The sequence below is a fragment of the Amphibalanus amphitrite genome, unplaced genomic scaffold (assembly GCF_019059575.1).
Source record: "Amphibalanus amphitrite isolate SeventyFive unplaced genomic scaffold, NRLGWU_Aamphi_draft 001751F_arrow, whole genome shotgun sequence".
Lineage (NCBI taxonomy): Eukaryota > Metazoa > Arthropoda > Thecostraca > Balanomorpha > Balanidae > Amphibalanus > Amphibalanus amphitrite.
The window spans coordinates 56,775-79,652 of record NW_024883244.1 but is presented as its reverse complement, the minus strand read 5'-3'; the positions used below and the strand labels follow the sequence as shown (position 1 = coordinate 79,652).

Sequence of the window (22,878 nt, the reverse complement as noted above, 5' to 3'; positions counted from 1 at the left end):
AAATTACTCCGGATAAAAAAGTGTCGCCATTATATAAGGGACATTAGCATTTATGCTCCGTCCTCTGTTTCATCATGTGGTGCACACAGAAAAATATTGACACCGTTAGCGGTGTAATTGCACAGTACATATTTGGCGTGTTCTCGGGCTCCACACACACAGGGCTCCTTTCACAGTCTATTCCAGACCCCAACTGACCGCCCCGGACCAGCGAGTACCCGCCAGGTCGGGGTTCGGCCAATCACAACGCACCAGATCCACACGGCCAATCACACACTGCCACACACTGTCCACGTCATGTCACCCCACTCAGGCCGCTGCGCCACTATGGAGGTGCAAACACACCACACCATTCCATTCCTCCAACTCACAACTCACAACACTACCCCCTTCCATTTAAGGTTGTCGTCCCGACAACCAACGAACAGCAAATATCGTGAAACCACAATAGCCTAAATGAGCAATCGACACACGACAATGAGCGCACGATACGCTGGTACTAACACCATCCTAAACCTGGTACTAACAGAAAAGAAAAAAAAAACTGAGCAAACACCGCGGTTCTAATATGTAACGACGTTTCCAAAACGCTCGGGCGGTCGGCGCACTCGTCCCGAACGCCGTAATGACTGTTTTTCCTGCAGACCGCCGCCATTTAACAGCGATGCACCCCGTCTCATTGGAGTTTTAACGAAGCAAGTTTGGCTGTGGTCCCCGGTGTCAGCCCTGTCATCCGGTGGTATATGGGTGAAGTTTTCCGTGCGCGCCGCGGAATCTCCCGACCCCGCCCGCCACTCGGGGCGCGGTGGGTTGAACGGTCCCGTGGGAGGAACTGGCGGACGTGGGGATGGCGCACGCCGTGAACGTCCACGGCGCGCCGTGGAATCTCCCAACACCGCCCACCACTCGGGGCGCAGTGGGTTGAGCGGTCCCGCGGGCGGAACTGGTGGACGTGGGGACGGCCGCCCGCGGGCGGGGTGAGAACCACTCTCGAGACTGACGTTCCCCCGCTCCCCAACCCCCAGGGAGTGTCGTCTAGCAGCGCCACGGAGCCGACCAGGGCGCACCTCAGGCACGGAAGTGCACGGCTTGAGGCGATTGTGATGGATCACACTCTGCTTGGATCCACCTTCTCGTTGTACCCGATACGTCCAACTGCGAAGCTTTTCGACAATTTTATATGGACCTTCCCATGCGTGTGCCAACTTTCGACTCTCGCCCTTCTTTAACCCGTCGCGGCGCACCCAAACACGGTCGCCCACTGTGTACACGTGCTCCAGGATATGTGTGTCGTGAGTCGATTTGCTCGCCTGATGGGCAGCGACGCTCGCGTTAAAAATCATGGCATCAGTGGCCTCTAGTGTTTGTTGCAGGCCACACACGTATGCAAGAAGGTCCGCCGGGACGGCAGGACCCGTGTCAGTTTGAGCTCGTGCTCCCCCATACACTGCGTCAATAGGTAGCGTGGGCGGCCTCCCGAACACACACTCATACGGAGAGAGACCAGTGGATCTGTTGATGTTGCTATTGCAGGCCAACACTGCCGCCGAAAGATACTCAGACCAGTGCTTGGGATTATCAGCGCTCAGCTTAGCGACAGCGTCGATAAGAAATTTGTGACCACGCTCGGCGTAAGCATTACCCTGTGGGTGGTAAGGCGTTGTTGTCGACTGACGTATACCCAACGAGCTACAAAACAATTTCATGACATTCCCAGTCAAATTTCTGCCCAGATCACTATGGATGCATTTCGGAATGCCAAAAACACTAATGACGTGGTCCATTAGTGCTCTGACAACCGTCTCCGCTTCCTGATCACGAATTGGAATAGCCCACAGGAATCTGGTGAATGCATCAGTGCAGGTCAATACATATCGGAAACCCTCACGATGTGTCGCCGGCAGCCCACATACGAGATCAATATCAAGTCTGTCAAGAAATGCTGACACTTGAAGCGAACCCAAAGGGGCCCGCGGTGTCGGCTGAGGATTCCGTCGTCGTTCACAGACTGCACATTCTTTGCAGTAGTCCTTCACGTCCTGTTGGAGCCCCGGCCAGTGGAAACGCTCCCTGACCATGCTCTCCAGCCTGGCAACACCCTGATGGCCTCCTCCGAAGCCAGCATGCAGTGTGTGCAGGACCTCCTTCCTCAAGTGATGAGGCAAAACAATCTGCAAGCAGACAGGAGCAGCTCGGTGTGGCTGTATCCGCTTATACAGCACCTTATGCTCGCCTTTCCCGAGCACCAATGACCTCCAATCGCGTAACAAACGGCGAGCGCAATCAGTTTTCAAATTTTTCACCAGAGGACGGATTTTACTCTCTTTCCAAGCTTTGATCTCCCGTATGCCCTCGTCGCGGTCCTGCTCGCGGCTGATGTCCGGCAGTGACATTTTAGAAACGGAGCAGATCGAGGGGTCAGATGGCTGCACGGCTCCCACGGCACGGACCGTCGCCGGCTCGGTAGATTCCCCCGTCTCCGAGGGTACCAGACCGGTGCTGCCAGCTGCCTCAACATTTGTCTCAGTCACCGGCCGCCCCTCTTCCCCCTCCGAGGAGACGGGGATACAAACCCATTTAAATGCCACCTCGCCACCCGGCTCAGGTGGGTGGGGGTAGCGCGACAGTGCATCTGCATTGCCATGGGAGGTTCCCTTTCTGTGAATGACGCGGAAATCGAGCTCAGATAGCTGTAGCAGCCATCGGGCCATCTGGCCCTCGGGATTTCGAAATCCGAACAGCCACCGAAGGGCGGAATGATCGGTGCGCAGAACAAACTGCCGACCGACCAAGAAGTGTCGAAAGTGCTGTGTGGCCCATACTACCGCCAGAAGTTCCCGCTTTGTTGCCGAATACTGCCGCTCTGATTTTGTCAGTGCCCGGCTGGCGTAGGCGATCACTTTATCCTCCTGCAGGAGGCATGCTCCCAGGCCTGTTCCACTCGCGTCTGTATCACAGACGAACGGAGCGGCTCCAGCCTCCAGCCGGGGATGGGCCAGGACTGGTGGCGACACCATTTTGGCCTTCATCGTTTGGAACGCTGCCTCTGTCTCCGGTGTCCACCGGAAAGGGACCCTTTTCTCGGTCAGTCTCGTGAGCGGCTTGGTGAGGGAAGCAAAATCCTGAATATACTTCCGCAGGTACGAGCATAGCCCAAGGAATGCCCTGACCTCTGTCACAGACGACGGTGTCGGCCAGTCTTTGATCAACTGCGTTTTGGCCGGGTCACAAGAAATACCATCGGGTGTGATAATGTACCCCAGAAACTTAACCTGTTTTTGACACAGCCGAAGCTTGTTCAGCGTCACAGTAAAACCAGCTGCATGAAGGTGAGTCAACACCTGACGCAAATTTGCGTGCATCTCCGACAAATCTTTTGCCAGAACCAGTATGTCGTCAAAATATTGAATGTACACTCGCGGAGAGATGCCAGACAGTGCCATCGCTAGCGCTCTGTTGAAGGTGTGGGGAATCCCCACTAAACCGAACGGTGCCGATGTGTAACGATGCAAGCCGAGTTCAGTGGTAATTGTTGTTTTGTCCCTGTCAGATTCCTTGATAGGAATTTGATGGTAGGCCTGATTCAGATCAACGGTTGTGAACCAATTCACCCCCGAGAGACGATTCAAGCAATCGTCGATACGGGGAATGACCTGCACGGAGGGGACAGTCACTGAGTTTAGTTTTCGAAAATCTCCGCATATACGGATGTCCCCGTTCGACTTTTTGACCAGTACCAAGGGGCTGGCCCACTGGGACTCACTGACGGGCTCCAAAATTCCTTGGCTCACCAAGCTGTCGATCTGAGTCTGAACACTCGTTTTTAGATGAACTGGTGTTCGCCTGTAGGGCTGAGACACCGGCCGGGCTGAGCCCGTCGGAAAGCTGTGTTCCACAAGGTCAGTTCTACCCAGCCCTGTGAACACTCCCGAAAATTCCATGAGCAAATGTTTGAACTTATCTTTCTCAGGCTGTGGCAGGTGCGCGACCACTGTGTCAAAATCAAGTTCTCCCTCTTCAGTGGCGTCCCCGAGAGGGAGAACGGTCTGCTCATCAACTGTGTGTGCGTTGGCAATGTGAGTGCCTTTGTAAAGATGCACGTCTCTTTCACTGGTGTTGGATAATCGCATCGGCACTGAGCAGTCAGGGCCGATGCGAACCGCCAGTCGCGCAACTAGGAGGGGACTGCGCTCCAGAAATCTGTCCTCCCCCTCCAGGAGCGCCGAGGCGGACTCAAGGGTTGCATCGGTCGGGGGACACATTTCTCCCATACAAATCACCTCCGTTCCCGCGCGCACCACCACCGGGTCTTTAACCACCACCCTCGCCGCCTGTACCCGGGGTCCGTGTGGGACACGTGACAATGGTAGTGCATATTCACCCACCCTCAGCAACCCCTGTCCCAAGTCCAAGCAGGCCTCGATTTCAGTCAAGTATTTAGCACCCAGCAAACATTGATCAAACAGCTTTCCCGACACATAGCAATCCACCTTACGAACACAGTCCCCAAGTGTGATTGTCACAGACGTCTTACCGATAATGTGAACGCAAGCCTCCCCATCAGCCAGGCTGATTTTCTTATCCAGCGGTCGGAGACGCGCTCCCGGTGCCAAGCAGTCCTGTCGAATGATGACCTCGTCGGCACCGCTGTCCACCAGGGCGCAGACGGGGCGGCCATCGATGAGGACCTGCGCGAACCGGCCACCCGGCTGAGGACCGCCGGTCACCACGCCGCGTGCCAGCAGCGACTGCTCTTCATCCGACAGAAGTAGCGGCGGCTGCGGCGGTGACGAGCCAGGCTGTGGCGGCGACGGCGAGCCAGGCCGCGGTGGCAGTGAGGCAGGCGGCGGCGGCGACGAGCCAGGCCGTGGCGGCGGCGGCGGCGGCGAGTCAGGCCGCGGCAGCAGCGAGCCAGGCGGCGGCGGCGGCGGCGGCAACGAGCCAGGCCGCGGCGGCGGCGACGGCGGCGAGCCAGGCCGCGGCGACAGCGAGGCAGGCGGCGGCGGCGGCGAGGCAGGCGGCGGCGGCGGCGACGGCGAGTCAGGCGGCGGCGGCGGCGACGGCGGCGAGCCAGGCAGCGGCGGCGGAGAGCCAGGCCGCGGCGGCAGCCAGGCAGGCGGCGGCGGCGGCGAGCCAGGCGGCGGCGACGGCGAGCCAGGCCGCGGCGACGGCGAGCCAGGCCGCGGCGGCGGCGACGGCGGCGAGTCAGGCCGCGGCAGCAGCGAGCCAGGCGGCGGCGGCGGCGGCGGCAACGAGCCAGGCCGCGGCGGCGGCGACGGCGGCGAGCCAGGCCGCGGCGACAGCGAGGCAGGCGGCGGCGGCGGCGAGGCAGGCGGCGGCGGCGGCGAGCCAGGCGGCGGCGACGGCGAGCCAGGCCGCGGCGGCAACGAGCCAGGCCGCGGCGGCGGCGACGGCGGCGAGCCAGGCCGCGGCGACAGCGAGGCAGGCGGCGGCGGCGGCGAGCCAGGCGGCGGCGACGGCGAGCCAGGCCGCGGCGACAGCGAGGCAGACGGCGGCGGCAACGAGCCGGGCCGCGGCGGCAGCCACGAGCCAGGCCGCGACGGCAGCGGCAAGACAGGCTGCGTTGATGGGCCAGGCAGATTCGGCGAGCCCAGCTGCAGCGGCGGTGGCGACGACGGCGGCGAGCCGGGCAGAGACGGCCAGCCAGACTGCGACGGCAGCGGCAAGACAGGCTGCGTTGATGGGCCAGGCAGATTCGGCGAGCCCAGCCGCAGCGGCGGTGGCGGCGGCGAGGCAGGCGGCGGCGGCGGCGGCGGCAACGAGCCAGACCGCGGCGGCGGCGACGGCGGCGAGCCAGGCGGCGGCGGCAGCAAGCCAGGCCGCGGCGGCGGCGGCGGCAACGGGCCAGGCTGCGGCAGTGGCGGCCACAGCGGCGGCGGGCCGGGCCGAGGTGGTCGCGAGCCAGGCGGTACCCCCAGCACCGCTCGCCTGACTTCTCCTGATCCTTGACTCAGGCAAGGGGCTGACTCGATGCGCCGGTCGACCGGGCGGCCCCACCGCTCGTCGACCGGCCTCCGTTTCCCGAACTGCGGCACACAACTCCCAGGTGTCCGCGTCGGCCGCAGCGCCCGCAGACGTCACCCCGGAACAAACACTCCCGTCTCCAGTGACCGGTCTGGCCACAGACGAAGCAAGCCGAACGGTCCCGTTCCGGGTCAGCTCGCCCGGGACCATCTGCGGTTGTGACGGGCACGCGATGAACAGAAGCCACCGCGGAGCCGTAAAGATGATCAGCGCGTTCTAACGCCTCAACCACGCGGATGGCCTCATCTAGCGTGGCACAGCCCTCTCGGGTTATTTCTCTGCCGTATTCTGCCGGCAGCGCTCGCTGCAGCTGGAGAAGCGTCACACTAGAGCGGCCCTCCTCGCTCAAATGCGGATATGCATGGCGCACTCCAGCCCTGACTCTCAACAAGTAATCTTGGATGTTGCCACGGTATTGTTCCGCGTCAATAGACCTGGCCGCGGATAGCTGATCAGGTGTTCCGCCTAAAACCTTCTTGGCTGTGATATCAACTTCCTCCAGAGTCTCAAAATGTGTCTGACGAAGAGCTTCTTTTACGTTTCCTTCCACAAAGAAACGGATGAAACTAACCTTTTTCTCGGTCGTCCATTTTTTTAGCTCCCCGAACAGTTTGAAGTCGTCAAACCAGTTTTCCCATTCTTGATACGACGTACCAGTAAACTTGTCGAGAGAAATATCTCCAGACATCTTGTGTGAGCCTGTGAGTGCACACCGCTGCCACCACTTTGGCGTGTTCTCGGGCTCCACACACACAGGGCTCCTTTCACAGTCTATTCCAGACCCCAACTGACCGCCCCGGACCAGCGAGTACCCGCCAGGTCGGGGTTCGGCCAATCACAACGCACCAGATCCACACGGCCAATCACACACTGCCACACACTGTCCACGTCATGTTACCCCACTCAGGCCGCTGCGCCACTATGGAGGTGCAAACACACCACACCATTCCATTCCTCCAACTCACAACTCACAACACATATCTGAGCACTTGAGGAAAGTTAATTTAGTCCCTTCCCCGCTTAAATTACTCGCGCTTCCAAATGAACACCAGGAAGAAGGTAATAGAACACTGTTAGGAGGGTTAGGTGTTTTCCTACATGTAGCAAAACACCCAACCCTCCTAACAGTGTTCTATTACCTTCTTCCTGGTGTTCATTTGGAAGCGCGAGTAATTTAAGCGGGGAAGGGACTAAATTAACTTTCCTCAAGTGCTCAGATATGTACTGTGCAATTACACCGCTAACGGTGTTAATATTTTTCTGTGTGTGCATCAATAAGAAATTAGAAAACATTTCTCACCTGTGAGTTTGACCGCATCTTGTGCATGACTTGAAGCAGTGTTTTCGAGTGTTCCGGTGCCGAGAAGAAGCTGTTTTCCAGCGGAGTCGTGGGTGAGCCGGGACTCGGCTGTGTGGCCCACGAGGCGACACTCATTGTTGCAGGTTGTCAGCAACAGCTTCAGCAGCTCTGTGGTCTCCGATGAATGGTTTCTAGAGGAAAAAGGGAAGTTGTTGAGATGTGCGTCTCAAAACGGTTTAAATGAAAACCATAGTGTATGGTTTTTGTATGTGTATGGTTTGGTGTAGTGTATGTATGGTATTTAAGAAAACAGGGATTTTTCAGCGTCACCTATACATCAATCACTTAAACATCTTGAAGTTCTATCATATGGCATATGACCTATATTTAGGCTTCTATTTTTATGTTATGCATAAACATATAAGCTTACAAAATTTAGCGGTATTTTCGCGCGCCAAAAAAGTTAACTACCTCGGTAGGCAGAAACACATCACTGGCCTAGTCACGTGCTCAACGTCTGTTTTCAACATCAAGCTCTTGTGCCTTGCGTGAATGAGGCGAACCGGTCCGGATTGCGCAAGGCCCTGGATACCGCAGTACCTATGTGTACTGATGAGATATTTGAATGCATACCATTTTTGTTTGTGTAGCTTATGAACCCTTGTAATGATATTGTTTCTAGTTCTTGCGCATGAAACTTTGATATGGTAACAGTAAATTCCACACTTAGCTGAAGTTTCGACTATTTGAATGTGTACGCATTTGATGCAAGGGATAAACATCGGGTCTATAGAATCCTTCGAGGGCCTGGCATGCCTTCATATATGGACTACTGCCTGGAATGTCAAGAAGACAGATTTCAATAACTGTAAGTATGCTTTTATCATGGCTGCCGTAAATGTAACCGTCTGTATTTTTGCCTTTAATATTTTTCTTAAATACGCGTCAAAATTAAGGCGCAAAATAACATGAGGCAACTAATCATTTAGTAGCATTACCTATCACTTGCGCATTATGCACATGGAAGAAAACAAAGCCAAAGTCCGGAACGTGTTTTTAATCAGCTTTATTTTGTGCTTATTCCATTGCTTTAATTTTATCGCCAAAGGATTGCCATATTTTTTGTGAGCTTATGAAATGCACTAGCTTAATAACAGCAGCTGAACGATTAAATGTCTTTCTTTTTCTGTAGGAAATTCATCGCTCCATTGAATTCAGCAAGTCAGTTGAAGATGTGGAAGCTCAGCGACTCGGAGCGTCGGCTGGCTCTGATCGTTCCCAAGCTTATGTCACGCCATCAAATGAATCCTTCAATCAGAATCGTCTGTCCATCCCTGGAGCCGAGACTCTGGCAAGCAAGCCGGGACTCAACGCATCCCAGCACGTCGGATTTGACGCCGGACAAAATCCCGCCAAAGTCATTGAGCGGGCATCCCAGTTCTTGCTACAGGACGATGCCCCTCCAGCAGATGATCAGCAGGACACTGGTGTGAAGGCGGATGATACACTCATGGTCCTTGCGCATCCGATGATGGACCCAGGGTCGGGAACTTGCAGCTATATTCAATGGGCCTTGAAAAGGGGCCTGGAACACATAGCACTTCGTCTTATAATCGCAGCGATGATCATTGCCGACATAACGCTGATCGTGATAGACCTGATCACACGGGACATGGATCAACACTTTTACTTCATCCAGTGCTCTTTCGTCTTCTCATGGTGTTTTGTACTGGAGCTTTGCTTGAGAGCATTTGCATTTGGGCTCTGCTTCTTTCGGTTCTGGTACAACATACTAGACATTCTCATCATTGTTGCTTCAACTGTGGGTACAACGTACATATTGGTAGATAGAGTTCAAGAGGGAGAGTACTTCTTGCTTCAAGACAGACGTTCACCTGGATTTTGGCACTTCATATTTGCGCTGAGATTCTGTAGGCTGGCTCACTTCCTCCGGCTGCATTATGAAGCCGAAAATATCAAGCGTGCTGCAAGGCAGCTTGTTTCACAAAACAAGAGGCGTTACAATATCGATGGATTCGACCTTGACCTGACTTACGTCACCGATCGTGTCATAGCCATGAGCTTCCCTTCCTCAGGTCACATGACCTTGTACCGAAATCCCATCACCGAGGTTGCTCGGTTTTTCGAGACCAAACACGGTGGTCACTACAAAATCTTCAATCTCTGCAAGGAAAGAGGATACGACACACGGATTTTCGACGACCAAGTGGAAAGATTTTACGTTGAAGACCACAACCCGCCCACGTGCAAAGACATGTTAAAGTTTGCTAAATTGTCATCCGAGTGGCTGGATCAAGACGACAAGAATGTGATAGCCGTGCACTGCAAGGGCGGCAAAGGCAGAACAGGCACAATGGTCTGCGTTTACTTGGTGGACAACGGACTCTTCTCCACAGCAGAAGACAGCCTAGACTACTTCGGATCCCGTCGGACGGACACTACTCAAGGTAACAACTTCCAGGGCGTCGAAACCCCCAGCCAGTGTCGCTATGTCGGATACTACGAGGCCATCCGCAACCACAAGCACAAACTTCCCAATGAGGTGGAAATGACGCTCAGAAGTATCCGCATCTGGGGAATGTCAACGGTCGGAAAAGGAGACGGATCTGACCTAACTCTGCTCATCGAGTCAGCAGAGGAAGGCAAAATCTATGAGAACCACTTTGGCAAAGGATCTCTGCGCCTCTACGACAAAGACGTAGACGAGCTGTTCGTGACGTTCCAGTCGGTGCCGACCTTCAGAGGCGACATCAGGTTCAAGTTCAAGTGCAGCTCTCGGAAAGTGCCAAAGGGTTACGAAAAGACGGCGTGGTTCTTCTGGTTCCACACTGGCTTCATCAACCACAATCGTCTGAAGCTAGAAAGGTCCGACTTGGACAACCCTCACAAGAACAAGACATGGGATGTGTTCCGAGAGAACTTCAGTGTGGAGTGCTCCTTCCAAAAGGTGAAGAAGGAGAAGGCGGCTCCCCAAACTCGACATGGCAACTTCAGCAAAAGGCTGTCGAGGATGTTCACCATAAAAGTGAACCCAGCGAAGATTACCAAGCGCAAGGATCGAGGAGGAAAGTGGTGAGTCCGGTCACCCGTCAGTGGTATGTGGAGTATCAGGCTATGTGTGTATGAGTGTTGAACGTGTGAAATACAGGACTTTCAATCTGTATTTTGTTCATTTTTATAATCACCGCGAGTGAAGATGTTGGCCTATCACGAGTTGTTACCAAGAAAAGCTTAGGCTAAATGTTATTTTCAAATTTATTTGTAGTAATATTGTTCCTGATAATCTTTAATTAAATTATCCTATAAAAATAAGTAGGTACACCGTACAACAAAAAAAAAAAATTAACCCGCGCCCCACTGGGGGGCTATTTATAGCCCCCTCCCGTTTTTCTGCAATAACTTCCAAACCGCTTGACGGATCGACGCCAAACGTTCAGTACCTTCGGCTGCATCAATTTGACACCTTGTGTCAAAATTTGAACTTCGTACCTACCATAAGTCGGCCGGAAATGACGTCAGAGTGACGTCATGTTCGTCCGATTTCGACGCAAAACATTGAACCACGGTAATCGCTCCCAAGAGCTCAGTTTTTAAGCTAGATCCAATTTCTTTGCATGAAAGGACTCAGAATTGACCGCGCTATCAAACTGTTATCTCGGATTTTCAAAATTTTGAAAATTTCGAAAATTTTATATAATAATATTCAAAGTTTATATTTTTATATTTTTTCAAAAAGTTTTTGACTTTTCGAAAAAAAAACAGAATATATGTGACAGAACGCATGATTATGACTAGCTCTAGAAAGTTTTAGCTAAATATCTTCAAAAATGGCCAAGTTATACGCATTATTGCAAAAAATTCAAAATTATTAATTTTTCAAATCAATTTTTCACTACGTATTTGACATCGTACACCAATATAAATGGCACCATCGTGTTCCTGAGCTGAAACTGCATCCAATAGACATCTTTTTTGTTGAAAAATTTTAACTTCAAAATTTGACCTTTTTTGACCTGAAAGTGACCTGACCTAAGCTAAATTCGACTCAAAATGACCTCGAATGACACGGACGACATCAAATTCGAAATCTATGGCCTAAATGGACCATAAAACGTGTCACGTGACCGACGCATGATATAATATTTTCGTGACCTGTGATGACCTAACCCTGACCTGAAAATCAAAGTACAAGTTTGGTACCCTCAAGGTATCTAGAGCATCTGTTCACGAGTGTGGAAACCACAAATGTGCCTGATCTGACTTGTAAGACGGCGGCCAGAGCCCAAAATGTGAACAAGCCAAAATGCTAATAATTTTTACTTTGACCTGACCTGTGACGTCATCGGTGACCTCGAGATCAATGAAATTAGGTTTCGATCGACAGTTTTCCCGGGGCTATCAGATGCCGTTTGAATTTTGACGATCGGCCCAGTAGTTTCGGAGTTAGGAGGGGGGAGGCTATGAATAGCCCCCCTCCCCCAGTAGGGCGTGTTATACACAGACCCCAGTGGGGCGCGGGTTAACTTAGTCTTTCCGAAATCATAATATATCTTTCTAAACTTCCCCAGACCATTGTATTCCCTAGGTAGGTAGGGGTCCGTGAAGTCTCGGCAAAGCGCCATTCCCCTATCGGCTAACGGACGGGCCGTCCTGGCAAGACCGTGCTCGGCTAATTGAGACCACCACAGGGCCCTCTGGTCAATCGATGCGCGGCTTTACGCCCTCCCCACCCAGCTATCGTAACAATAGCGCCGGTCAAGAGACCACTTACCGCGGGATAACGGCGGAGGGTGGCAGTGCGCTGAAGGGGAGCTCCTGAACGGTCATAACCGGTGAGGGACGGCTGCTCTCAATGAGGTGAGGTCAGGTGATGGTCTGATTTAGTGCGAGTCTCGAAAAGATCCTTCGCGTCTTGTGTCAATCAATCTTGAGAATGAGATGTGAGCTACTCGTGTACCGTGCCTATTCTAATGGTCCTGTGTCGACTATTATTGGACCAGGAACGACAACCCCCATGTGCGTGTGGTACGCGTGCGTTGCGTGTCTGGCACCGTCTGTGGACCGATTACCAGAGAGTCTGTTCGGGACGTATCGACAGCCGTGAATGGTAGCCAATCAAACTGTGATTGGAGCACTGCGATTGGCTACAAGGGGTGGATATTGCGTACGATGAGAAAACACTTAATAGTAGAGAAGGATCGGTTTCAAATCACAGTTATCATGAACGCGCCAAACATCAATATTACACCCTATATATAGCTTGAAGTTTGAACATCGGGCGCCAATTCAATCTGTACGAGATAATCACAGCGCGACCACGGATCTCGACCATCTACGATCTCTGCTAGTCCGTAACGTCATACAGCACACAAATGAGTAGTTTTTACGGGACGGCAAAAACTCTTGGCGACAGGCACGGGTTGGATTGAGCCACAGAGAGCCGAACAGCCAGCCCTGTCAGTCAGCACATCACTCCCAGTTCGACAGCTGACGGTGTGTTGCGGGAGGCAGCAGGGCTTCAGCCTGCCCGCCTGGCAGCAGCGGGCCGCGCACACCTGTGTCCCGCGCCAGCCAGCTCAGGCAGGGGTGGTAACCGTCGGCTATCGATCCCCGTCTGGGTCATGTGTGCCGAGCCCCCGACCCGGCGACCCGCCGGCCGGCCCCCCCAGCCACCGGAGCCGTCGCCATCCGCGCCACAGCTTTGATGGCAGAGTACACAGCACTGGGTGACCCGGCGGGCATCTCATCACGGCGGCTGTTTTAAACTCTCACCGAGTGTCAACATCGAAAGGGCACGGCCGGTGAACTGGCTGATTGGTAAACACTGCGGTGATTAGAGGACAGTGGATTTGATTGAATTTACTTGCGAGCACTAGCGCCAAAGGCAAAATAAAAAATCACAAAATCATTCAAAACCACCAACCGGTAAGTAATAGAGTAATGTGTGCGCATCCCTTACATCAAAACTCTACATACCGCTACATACAACAACATTATTTAATCTCAAAGTCAGCACCATCGTACGTGGCATTGGTCAAATGGTCACCATAGCAGTTAACTGGTCAATTTCGATGACATTTTCCTTAGATGCGACGCAATTCGTTTCATTGATAGTGGCTGAGATATCGTTCATTGATTCATTTACGACCGATTTCCAATGCTGTTCCCTGAGATTGGTTGCAATACCTGCGGAAAGACATAGCTCGCGGTGCTAAATGTTTGATTGGGGCCTATCACCACCAATATCGGTGACAATTTATTATTTACGTCTTTTCTGTCAAATTTACGTGGGTCAACATGCTTTTCTGATTTTAACAAAATAGTGATCTAAGGGGAAGTTTAAAATAAAAATCCACTATTCGATGAAATTAAGCACGATTTATCTAGCTTTCAAAATGCGTATCATTATCTGAGAGCGTAATCAAGCATTTAAGATCAAGTATTAATTTTTTCATTCCATAATCGAATCCAATCCAAATCTAGTAAAAAGTACGATGTTGCTGGTACATACAACAAAAGACAGGTACAGAGATAAAATAAGGCGTCATTCGTCAAAGCACCTGTATGAAAAGCGCATCTTTTTTCTCGAATATACATAAGACATTGGATTATAAAATATTTGACTGTACGTCGTCTGAATTCACTAAACCCGCCAAATACCAACAGGCAACATAACCATTTGTTATGACACCAGCAGGCGCTTACTGTCGGCTGAAGAAACACTTGATGTAGAACGCGGAAGGTAAATATTTGGACAGTCGATCCCCTCAACGTTTTCCTCATATCACGCGTTTTTGTCTGTAGGAGGGTCAACGATATAGCTTATTTCCGTCGGCTGTATACAGCCGACGGAAATAAGCTATATCGTTGACATAATACATAATAAGCTACATACACGACATAATAAGCTATATCGTTGACAACTATAGTTGTCACCGTATAGATGGGTAGAGTTTGATAAATAATTATCTTTTACATAGGTAAAAGTGTGCTTGTTTGGGTCCAAGCCCCTATTAGTGGCAGGCTCCTGGCTACGACAAATGTTAGCGTGAGGTTTCTATCCTGGCAGACCGTAGGATGTAGACTGGCTTACAATTATTAATTTTAGATATTCCCTTTCAGGACACGAAAACACCGCAGAACGACGCAAACTATATTCGTCAATTTATTGTTAAATGCTATTTATTCTATTTATTCTATTCTTTCTATTATTCTATTATATTTATTCTAAAAGCTATTTCAACCGTCTCACATTAGGTACCGGCGTGATCATGAATACAACCGAGCGAGCGTAATCCCATTTTATCCCAAACACAACACCAACTGCATTCCCTTCCTCCCCGTCACCTCTCTCCCTTCGACTCACCTCACACCTTCCCGCGGCAGCTGCACGTCCCGGTCCGTCCGCGGTCACTCCGCTCACCGCCCGTCACTGCCCGCACCGCCCACCGCTCTGCTCCGACCGCCCGGCGGCGGCGGCGGCGGCGGCGGTGGCGCACGCGCGTCGGTCGCCGCCGGCTATTGGTCAATAGGGGGCGGCTCACTATTCAAATGGCCTGCAAAAGTGGGTCGCCGACCGTGATGATGGGTCAGTGGATCTGCTATAAAGTAAGATGACGACGAGGTGGGGCGGAGGGGTTGAGATTATTTATCCCGTAAGAAAATAATGATAGGCCCTGTGGGGCGATCGCTTCGTATCAACAAAAAGAAAATGCTACATACCGACGTCAGTGCATGCTTCTGTTTCTCTACCAGACATTTGATAAATGAATACCTATCCCCCGTCCTCTGAGCTCCCCGTGCCTCCTCGGTAGCTTATGACCATGTTCCATGATTTCGTTCTCAATCTCGACTATCGTCCTTTCGTCCTCTGACTTATAGGTAGGTAATAGAGAGAGAGTAGAGAAAATGCGCAGCAAATGGCACACATGGGATCGTGAAAGGATAAAAGGGTTTCAAACTCTTCAGCAGCAATAGCTGATATTCACTTAACATAGGAGAAAGATCATATAAGAAGATCGCTCAAAGAGAAGACTTCGCCAACTGGAAGACACCGAGCGACCATTGACCAACAGATTATAGGTAGTGTGCCACCTTTGAAAGATTTCCCATTTTATTTTTCCTAGGATAAGAAGCTTCTGTTTTTACCTCATATCGCAAAAAAAATCAAAAATGGGCCTGGAATAGTGCCTTTTTCGCCTAAAAGTTTATCGGTTTTTCGATATGTATAACAATTGTAGTGGGCTGACCTGTAAACAGGCGTCGGCAACAATCGCGAATGCGGCGCACATGTGACAATAAGCAAAGGTCATTATAGAGTTACGACGTACGGGAATGAGTTATCAGCTGTCTAATCGTAGACAATACCATAGAGATCTTATAATAATAAGATCTTATAGAAGTATATATTATAGTAATAAGATCTTATAGAGATCTTATAATAATAAGAATCTTATAATAATATTATAAGATCTCTATGGACAATACAATGTCGAGCCTTAAACTGTAAGCCTGTATTGGTATTGTTTCTTTTATTTGGCTGTCGAACATTATTTATGGTTTGAAATATGATTTTATGTAAAATAATTGATATGAAAAAGCCGTCTCTTAAGTTATGACCCCATTTCACCACACGCAAGTGGCAGAAATGACCATGATCAGCTGACACATTTTTCTTGGCCGAAGTCAGAGCGCGCGGCCCGACGCACCACCACCGCACCACAAAGTATGAGCAGAAGCGGCGCCCAAAGCCAGGGCCCCGGTAACGTGAGGTAGCCGAGTCGGGGCAGCGTGCGCTGACCCAAGCCGGGGCCGCAGCTTTGGGCGCGGTCTACCGCATCCCCGCGGGCAGCCCCGGGCTATCACATGACACCGGGAGGACGCGCGGCTCCGGCTTGGGTCAGCGCACGCTGCCCTGACTCGGCTACCTCACGTTACCGGGGCCCTGGCTTTGGGCGCGGTCTACCGCCCGCACCACCTAACAGGCGTGTTACACGAAACCGCAGGAGATGATGAACGGGTTTATCGAAACTTGATTGGATGAGCATATCGGTAATAGCGATTTCAGTGTGTGCATTTATTGTTCATAGTGGTGTGAAATGTGGTTGGGGTACGACCGACAACCCGTCGGGGCGAATTTCGCACTGGGGTACTCAAAATTTGAAGAATTTAAGACGTTTCCATGAGTTTTGAAGGTATGGATAAGTTCTAAAAATCCGGTTCTCCTTATCCGGGCCATTAACTCCAAACGGTCCAGGAAAGCTGGCACACTACCTTTATGCAGGCACGGGGCAGCAGCGGGCCGAGCGGCGAAGGAAGCCGCGAGGCTGTACCGCAGCGCAGGCGTGTCATGCGGTACAGTCTACCTCTACCTTCCGACTCGCCGGCCAGCTCCGTCGAGGAGGCGTCAAAGCCGTTTTCCTCTGGATATTATGATACTGTTCCAACGAGGGGGACAGGATCAACTAAGATCGATGCATTTTTTTTCTCTTGCATTTCCTCGACCAGTAAGACAACATCTATTTCATGATATTTCTCGCGTATACAGGGGGGGGGGGGGGGATCGAACGGCCTCGCTCGGTTTTTCGCGAATAACTCGCGTAAAGAGCTGCCGAGCATGACGAAACTTTCAGTACCCCCGACTCCCGAGTTAATCAATTGTACACATACCGACTAAGAATGTCATGACCCTGAACTCAATGACCTCTGACCTGTGACTCATTTCTCGAGACCATATGTTTGGCCGGAATCGCGATTCGGCGTATGTCGGCTTGCATTAGCTGCGCGTTTGCAGTCTTTTCATGTTTTCACAAGCGTTCAAACACGTGACATGATGCTGGTCCCATGCATTAGGGTGGGTGTCAGGGTCACCTGGAGGTCAGGTCGGGTCATGGACCTTTGATGAACTCGGGTCACTTCTTCGAGTTTTACATGTTTGAAGGCTAGTTTTTGAAGCTGAATTCGAATTTAGAAGCCATTTGAACATTTACGAAGTAGTTTTGATGCTAGTTCGTAACATGTTACGAAACTATCAGGGGCGGTTGACACATACTACGAATATCCGGCAGGACCCCTACTTGTTGACCTGAGCTGACCTGACTCGACCTGGCCTAAATGCATGAGGACATCATCTGTGATAAGAACTAAAATGATATTCGTGATCAGCACCCTGACCCCCCCCCCCCCAAAGCCACACTTTACGGCGCTCTAAACAGGTCTCGATTTTCTCTTATGGTCACGAGCAGCACGCTTGTCTTTTCCGCGAAGCTCTAGCTTGATCAGTGGCCAAACGGCAAAATGCGGGAGAGGGTTAACCCTCGCCGGCCGAGGGGGGGGGGGCGGGTGCCGCCCCCCCCCCATAGGGTTTTTTCGCGATAGCTCCGAACACGCTGACGATAGGGAGCTGAAACTTGGCATACCTGACCTTTGATCCAAGCCGCATCTTTTGACACCAACCGCATTTTTGGGTCAGGTCAGGTCACTGACCTATGACGTCATAAGTGAACCTCTGCACGGTCTTCAGATGTCGCAACTTCGCAACGCCCTCACTGCCAGAGGAGATGTCACAGGGAAATGAAACTTGCAGGATCTAGTATCCATTATGAGTCTCACAACTTGCATATCTCGGATTTTTCCTAAAGGTCATATGAGGTCAGGTCATTTTCGTGACCTCACCATTATAAGTCAATGGGGAAAAATGAAAACTGCTATTCTGGCGCCGGGAACGATCTCCAACTATCTCAAGCACACAGAATCGTGATTTGATGCACTCCTTGCAAGGTTAGATGCGTCACTTTTGCAATGTTGACCTTGCGTGACGTCATTTATGACGTCATCAAGGTCATATTAGTTTTTCGTCAATAACTCTTGATCAAATTGAGCTAGCGAGTCGAGAAAGCCACCAATGGACTCAGGAAGACCTGCCGAATCGAATGATATGCGACATGACCCCTTTCGACCAACTTCGTGACCTGGGGGTGCTGACCTGACCTTGACCTGAGGTCAACACCCCAAGTTGACCTGACCCGGACAAAAAGTATATCATTCGACGCGCCTGAGCAAGGCGAACACGATGCTGCCAAAATCGCGGCTCTGCGGCCGTTTTTTGCGAAGTTATTCACCAAAAACTGAACCGTACCCTGGGGCACTTGACCTGACCTCAGAGGTCACCGGTTGACCTAGGACCTTAAAATCGGGTACCAATCTCTGCGTCTCGTAACGGCGCACACGCTCGTTTTTTTCCGCGACGCGCTAGCTCCACCAGGGGCGAAACGGCGAGGGGGGGGGGTCGTACCCGCCCCCCCCCCCCTCGGCCGGCGCGTATGTAGAAAACCAATAGGTCCGGCGAGGGTTAAACGTTCGCTTCGGAAGATCCATGTGTTACGGAATCGAATCATAAGACTTTGTTGAATTATATGACACGACCGAAGATTGAAATTTTCAAAGCAACCGCTCAGTCAGCGCAGCCATCGAAAACAGCTTTCTTTCCTTGTGCTGTCATTGACGCGGCCTGGCTATCGCATCGACTTGGAACTAAAATGTTCACGAGTAACGTGTGCTTGCACCAATAGTTCAGGAGTGGTATTCCTTATTTACTGTACACGTGTGAGCCAGTGATGCATATCTTCACTGTCATGTCTCACCTAAACAATATACCACAAAACGCCAACGAGTAACTAGACGAAGAATGCCATTCGTCACAGATGATCTGCATCACAGAAGGGTATGTATTGGACGATTGGGGAACACCACACGAATCATGGTCATCGCATCGAGCCCCCAGAGCTCGGTCAGTTCAAGGGAGGGGTCGGCAAGTCAGGGTGCACACAGGACCAAAATACAAAAACGTCGTCAAGGCACGTGCCCCACATACTCCTGCCCTTGACATCGGACAATACAGAGGCCACAAACAACATGTGACCCGAGCTTGAAGCCTACTTCAAACACTTGTTTCTATAAAACCGACCCCTCTATGATTGCTCCCCCGCGGCACACAACTCGGCTGATCCTACCCAAAAATGGCATAACACCACACACGACACCAAAATGCAAATAACGGTCACAGAGCGGCGCACGGGAATTCACTGCACACACACTGTCCCCTTCCACTCCCTGCAGCAGCCCCTGCTCCTCGAGTGGGGACCATTCATTCACTTTTTCAGTTTCTGAGCGCGCGCCGGTGGCGCCACCTGTGACAGCAGTCCGCCGGTGCGCCAGAGTCCGGCAATCAGCACCAGGTGGCAGCAGTGTAGCGCCGCCGAGCTCAGCGGCGTCGACGGGTAGGTGTTCCAGCACAGCTCGATGACGCCCAGCAGGCAGAGCCGCGTGACGGGCGCGAACGGCGCGCTCCAGAGCAGGTACGGCAGGCTGTGGTAGTACCACACGTAGAACTGGTAGTGCAGCGAGCGCGCAAACGCCATGCCGATCAGATTGGCGGTGAAGAGCGGCAGCAGCAGCAGCTGGCAGCTGATCTCCGGCCCGCCGGTGGCCTGCAGACGGCCGAACGCCGACAGAAAGCGCCGCCAGCGGCCCTGCGCGAACACCGCCAGCACGATCAGGTGCAGCGCTAGCAGCAGCACGTGCAGGCGCCGGTCGAGGAACACCTCCTCGGCCAGACAGCGCCAGTTGACCGTCCACTGGTACTGGAACACCCGGCCCAGGTCGAACGCGCCGCGCAGGTACGCCACGGGCGCGGCGGCGAGGAACGGCGCACCGAGCGCCACCTGAACACCGCCGCAGATGGTCAGCTGTTTGACAGTGCCCCAGAACCCGAGCGTGTAGAGATAGGCCAGTAGCAGCGCCGGCGCGAACAGCAGCACACTCATCTTGACGGACACACCGAGCGAGAAGAGCAGACTGCCGAGCGACCAGCGTGCGTCCATGAAGCAGTTGATGGACGCGTACAGCAGCAGCATGGCCACCGGATCGTTAAACAGGCGCAGTACGTAGATAGAGTGGACGCGGTACGAGGTCAGGCTCATCACTGCCAGCACGTAGGGCGGCACCTTCTTGCTGCGGACGTACAGCCGGCTGACCAGAGCCCAGTTGGCCAGGTAGATGGCCATGAAGATGTACTGGGCCAGCCGCATGTTGGCGCCGCCCGAGGTGATGTGGTACAATCCGAGAAAGATGTACACAAAGCCGGCCGGGTACACGAGCGGGCCCGTGTCGCCCCCCAGGCGCGAGTAGTCGAGCGTGCCGTTGTAGACGCCCTCCACCTCCTGCATGTAAGCGCGCCAGTCGATCTCCGTGTATTTCACGCGCTCGATGACGGCCACGTTGATAACGCACTCGGCGAGCAGCAGCAGGGCCGCCATTGGCGCGCAAAGCTCCGGGCTGAACAGACATTGCTGCAGTCGGTCCACAGAAACGGCCTCCCGCAGCCGCCGCCAGCGCGACGGCGCCGCGCGCCGCACAGCCATTCTGCCACCACAGGGAGCCGAGTCACACCCTGCCAGAACACAGAGTGCAGCTGAAGAATGGCAGTTCGAGGAGTGATAAGCTTGGTGGCTTGTTCAATGCTTATTCAGTGTTCAGATTGTTTAAGTAACTGATATAATACAAAAAATCCAGACAAAATAACGTGACATTTTTTACTCAGTAGGTATTCTGATGAAGAGCTGTGCTAAAAAATTAACAAGAAACAAGTGTATTGCTGAACTTTTTTTATACCAGGATATGGTCATTTAACTTACACCATAGCCGATTCCAACTGATCCTTGACAAGACCAGGAGCTTGATGAAAACAGGTACCACAGCCCACAGGCTCTATGCCTAAAAAATCCTGATACCATAAAGTAAGGTAAGGTAAGGTATAAACAAATTTTATCACACAAATTCAACTTGAATGTTATAATGACAGCATGGACAGAAGCAGCTCTAGATGCGCAGCCTGGGATCAGCGATCTCAACAGTTTCAAAGGACAATTCCAGGTTATTTCGGTAGCAAAAGGATAAATGTTTTATAGCTTAGCATAACCTTCAAAATTTGACACAGCCTGTGCTAGTCAACTACTGGACTTCAACTGCCTGTAACTGCTCCCATCACTCATCAGCCCCATACAATTCAAATTCTCATTATTAGTAGAGCAGAGCAGGCATTAGTAGAGCAGACGTCACACGAAGGTTTTCCAACCAAGGAGAGGCGCTGTAGGTTTGTAGGTTGTAGGGTAGGTTTGTAGGTTTGTAGGTTGTAGGTTGTAGGTTTTTAGGTTGTAGGTTTGTAGGTTGTAGGTTGTAGGTTAGGTTACGTCAGGTTAGGTTAGGTTTGTTTAGGTTTTGTTAGAAAGAAGTACCTCCAGGCATAGCGCCTCTCCTTGGTTGGAAAACCTTCGTGTGACGTCTGCTCTACTAATACCAGAAGTTGCATATACCCCATGCACAGTGCTGCCAGATGGGGAAGGCTGTAATCCTCCAGATCAGTTACAAAAATCCTCCAGATTCCTCCAAATCCTATTGGTAGATATAGAAAGTCGGTCTTGGACGCTGCCGGGGGGCTATACCCCCAAAAAAGTTCCACCAAATTCTAAAAACTCGTCGGATTTCGAATCCTTTCGCACTGCTGTGCAGTTTAAAAGATACTTTTTCTGATAAAAGTTGTTTAGTTTTCGTTTTATCCTCCAAAAAGAAACGAAAATTTTCGTCTATTTCGGGCGCTGCAGGGGAACCGGGGGCATTTGCCCCCAAATGTCCCCCTTAGATCTGCCAGTAGTTTGGTACCCTCGTAGATATAGCTACAGACTGAGACATTCTGCAGTCTCACGGTGATAAAGGACGTGATATCTCCTCACGGGTAGGGTGACGCTGGGCAGGAAAATGCCTTTTTAGTCTTGAATGTGTTATATTTTTCCATGAAATTGAATATAATAATCGGGTGACAAATCCTCCAGATTTTCCTCCAAAATCAAAAATCCTCCAAAAGCGAAATTTGTCCGCAAATACAGCTCAAAATCCTCCAGATTTGCGGAAATCCTCCAAATCTGGCAGCACTGCCCATGCACCAAGGCGACACAGCCAGCAGCTGTGCTCTCAACTTCAAGCATATTCCTCCCTAACCTGTGTGACTTCAGCCGGACAAATGAACAGAGGGCAACCAAAACTTATCGGTTCTCACAAATATAATGAAAATAAAAGTATTTTCATAAAATAATCGAAATACAGTTTAACCTATCGACCTATTAGCTTGCCGAGCTTGCCCAAAAAGAAATTGTAAACAATTTTTGTCCTTTGTGCGCCATAAGCAGAACATATAGCTGCTGCCAATTTTCGCAAATTCTATTATTTTGGAGTGAATTAGGTTTTATAGGAAGAAATGTGGTGAAGGGAAATTGAAACTCACGATATTTGCTCGGTGAAAATGGTGAAATGCTTTTCAAAATCACAGAAATGTATATCTTTGAGCAAATAAAAAGTGAAAAGTAATAGTGTTGATGAAACTTATGCTTTACAAGAGTGCAAAAATGTGATCGCTTCCAAATTGGCAGCCAATTTGGTACCAAAATAGTGGACCAATC

General features: G+C 51.5%; 3 protein-coding genes across 5 annotated transcripts in view; 1 reads left to right on the top strand and 2 right to left on the bottom strand.

Moving 5' to 3' along the window:
• LOC122374979 (kelch-like protein 17) overlaps positions 1-14,813 on the bottom strand; it is a 43,928-nt gene extending 29,115 nt beyond the window's left edge. The window contains exons 1-2 of the mRNA XM_043354103.1: positions 14,733-14,813; positions 7,346-7,536 (exon numbers count right to left, since the gene is read on the bottom strand). Of these exons, the coding sequence (XP_043210038.1) occupies positions 7,346-7,480 (135 nt within the window). The 5' untranslated portion in view covers positions 7,481-7,536; positions 14,733-14,813. The remainder of the gene's footprint in view (positions 1-7,345; positions 7,537-14,732) is intronic.
• Positions 7,885-10,529, top strand: LOC122374982 (phosphatidylinositol 3,4,5-trisphosphate 3-phosphatase TPTE2-like). Its single transcript, XM_043354107.1, has 2 exons — positions 7,885-8,213; positions 8,538-10,529. Exons 1-2 carry the CDS (start codon positions 8,187-8,189, stop codon positions 10,440-10,442), a joined length of 1,932 nt encoding a protein of 643 aa, XP_043210042.1. The 5' UTR covers positions 7,885-8,186; the 3' UTR covers positions 10,443-10,529.
• Positions 14,814-19,074: 4,261 nt separating the features above from the next.
• On the bottom strand, positions 19,075-22,579 carry LOC122374980 (lethal(2)neighbour of Tid protein-like). Of its 3 annotated transcripts, none has more exons than XM_043354104.1 (3): positions 22,421-22,573; positions 21,061-21,149; positions 19,075-20,816 (listed from the first exon to the last, which is right to left on the bottom strand). In XM_043354104.1, exon 3 carries the CDS (start codon positions 20,785-20,787, stop codon positions 19,516-19,518), a length of 1,272 nt encoding a protein of 423 aa, XP_043210039.1. In that variant the 5' UTR covers positions 20,788-20,816; positions 21,061-21,149; positions 22,421-22,573; the 3' UTR covers positions 19,075-19,515. The 3 variants fall into 3 exon arrangements, with proteins under 3 accessions (XP_043210039.1, XP_043210040.1, XP_043210041.1); XM_043354105.1 differs by having other exon boundaries at positions 21,061-21,412; positions 22,540-22,557; XM_043354106.1 differs by lacking the exon at positions 21,061-21,149 and having other exon boundaries at positions 22,421-22,579.
• Between the last annotated feature and the right edge of the window lie 299 nt (positions 22,580-22,878).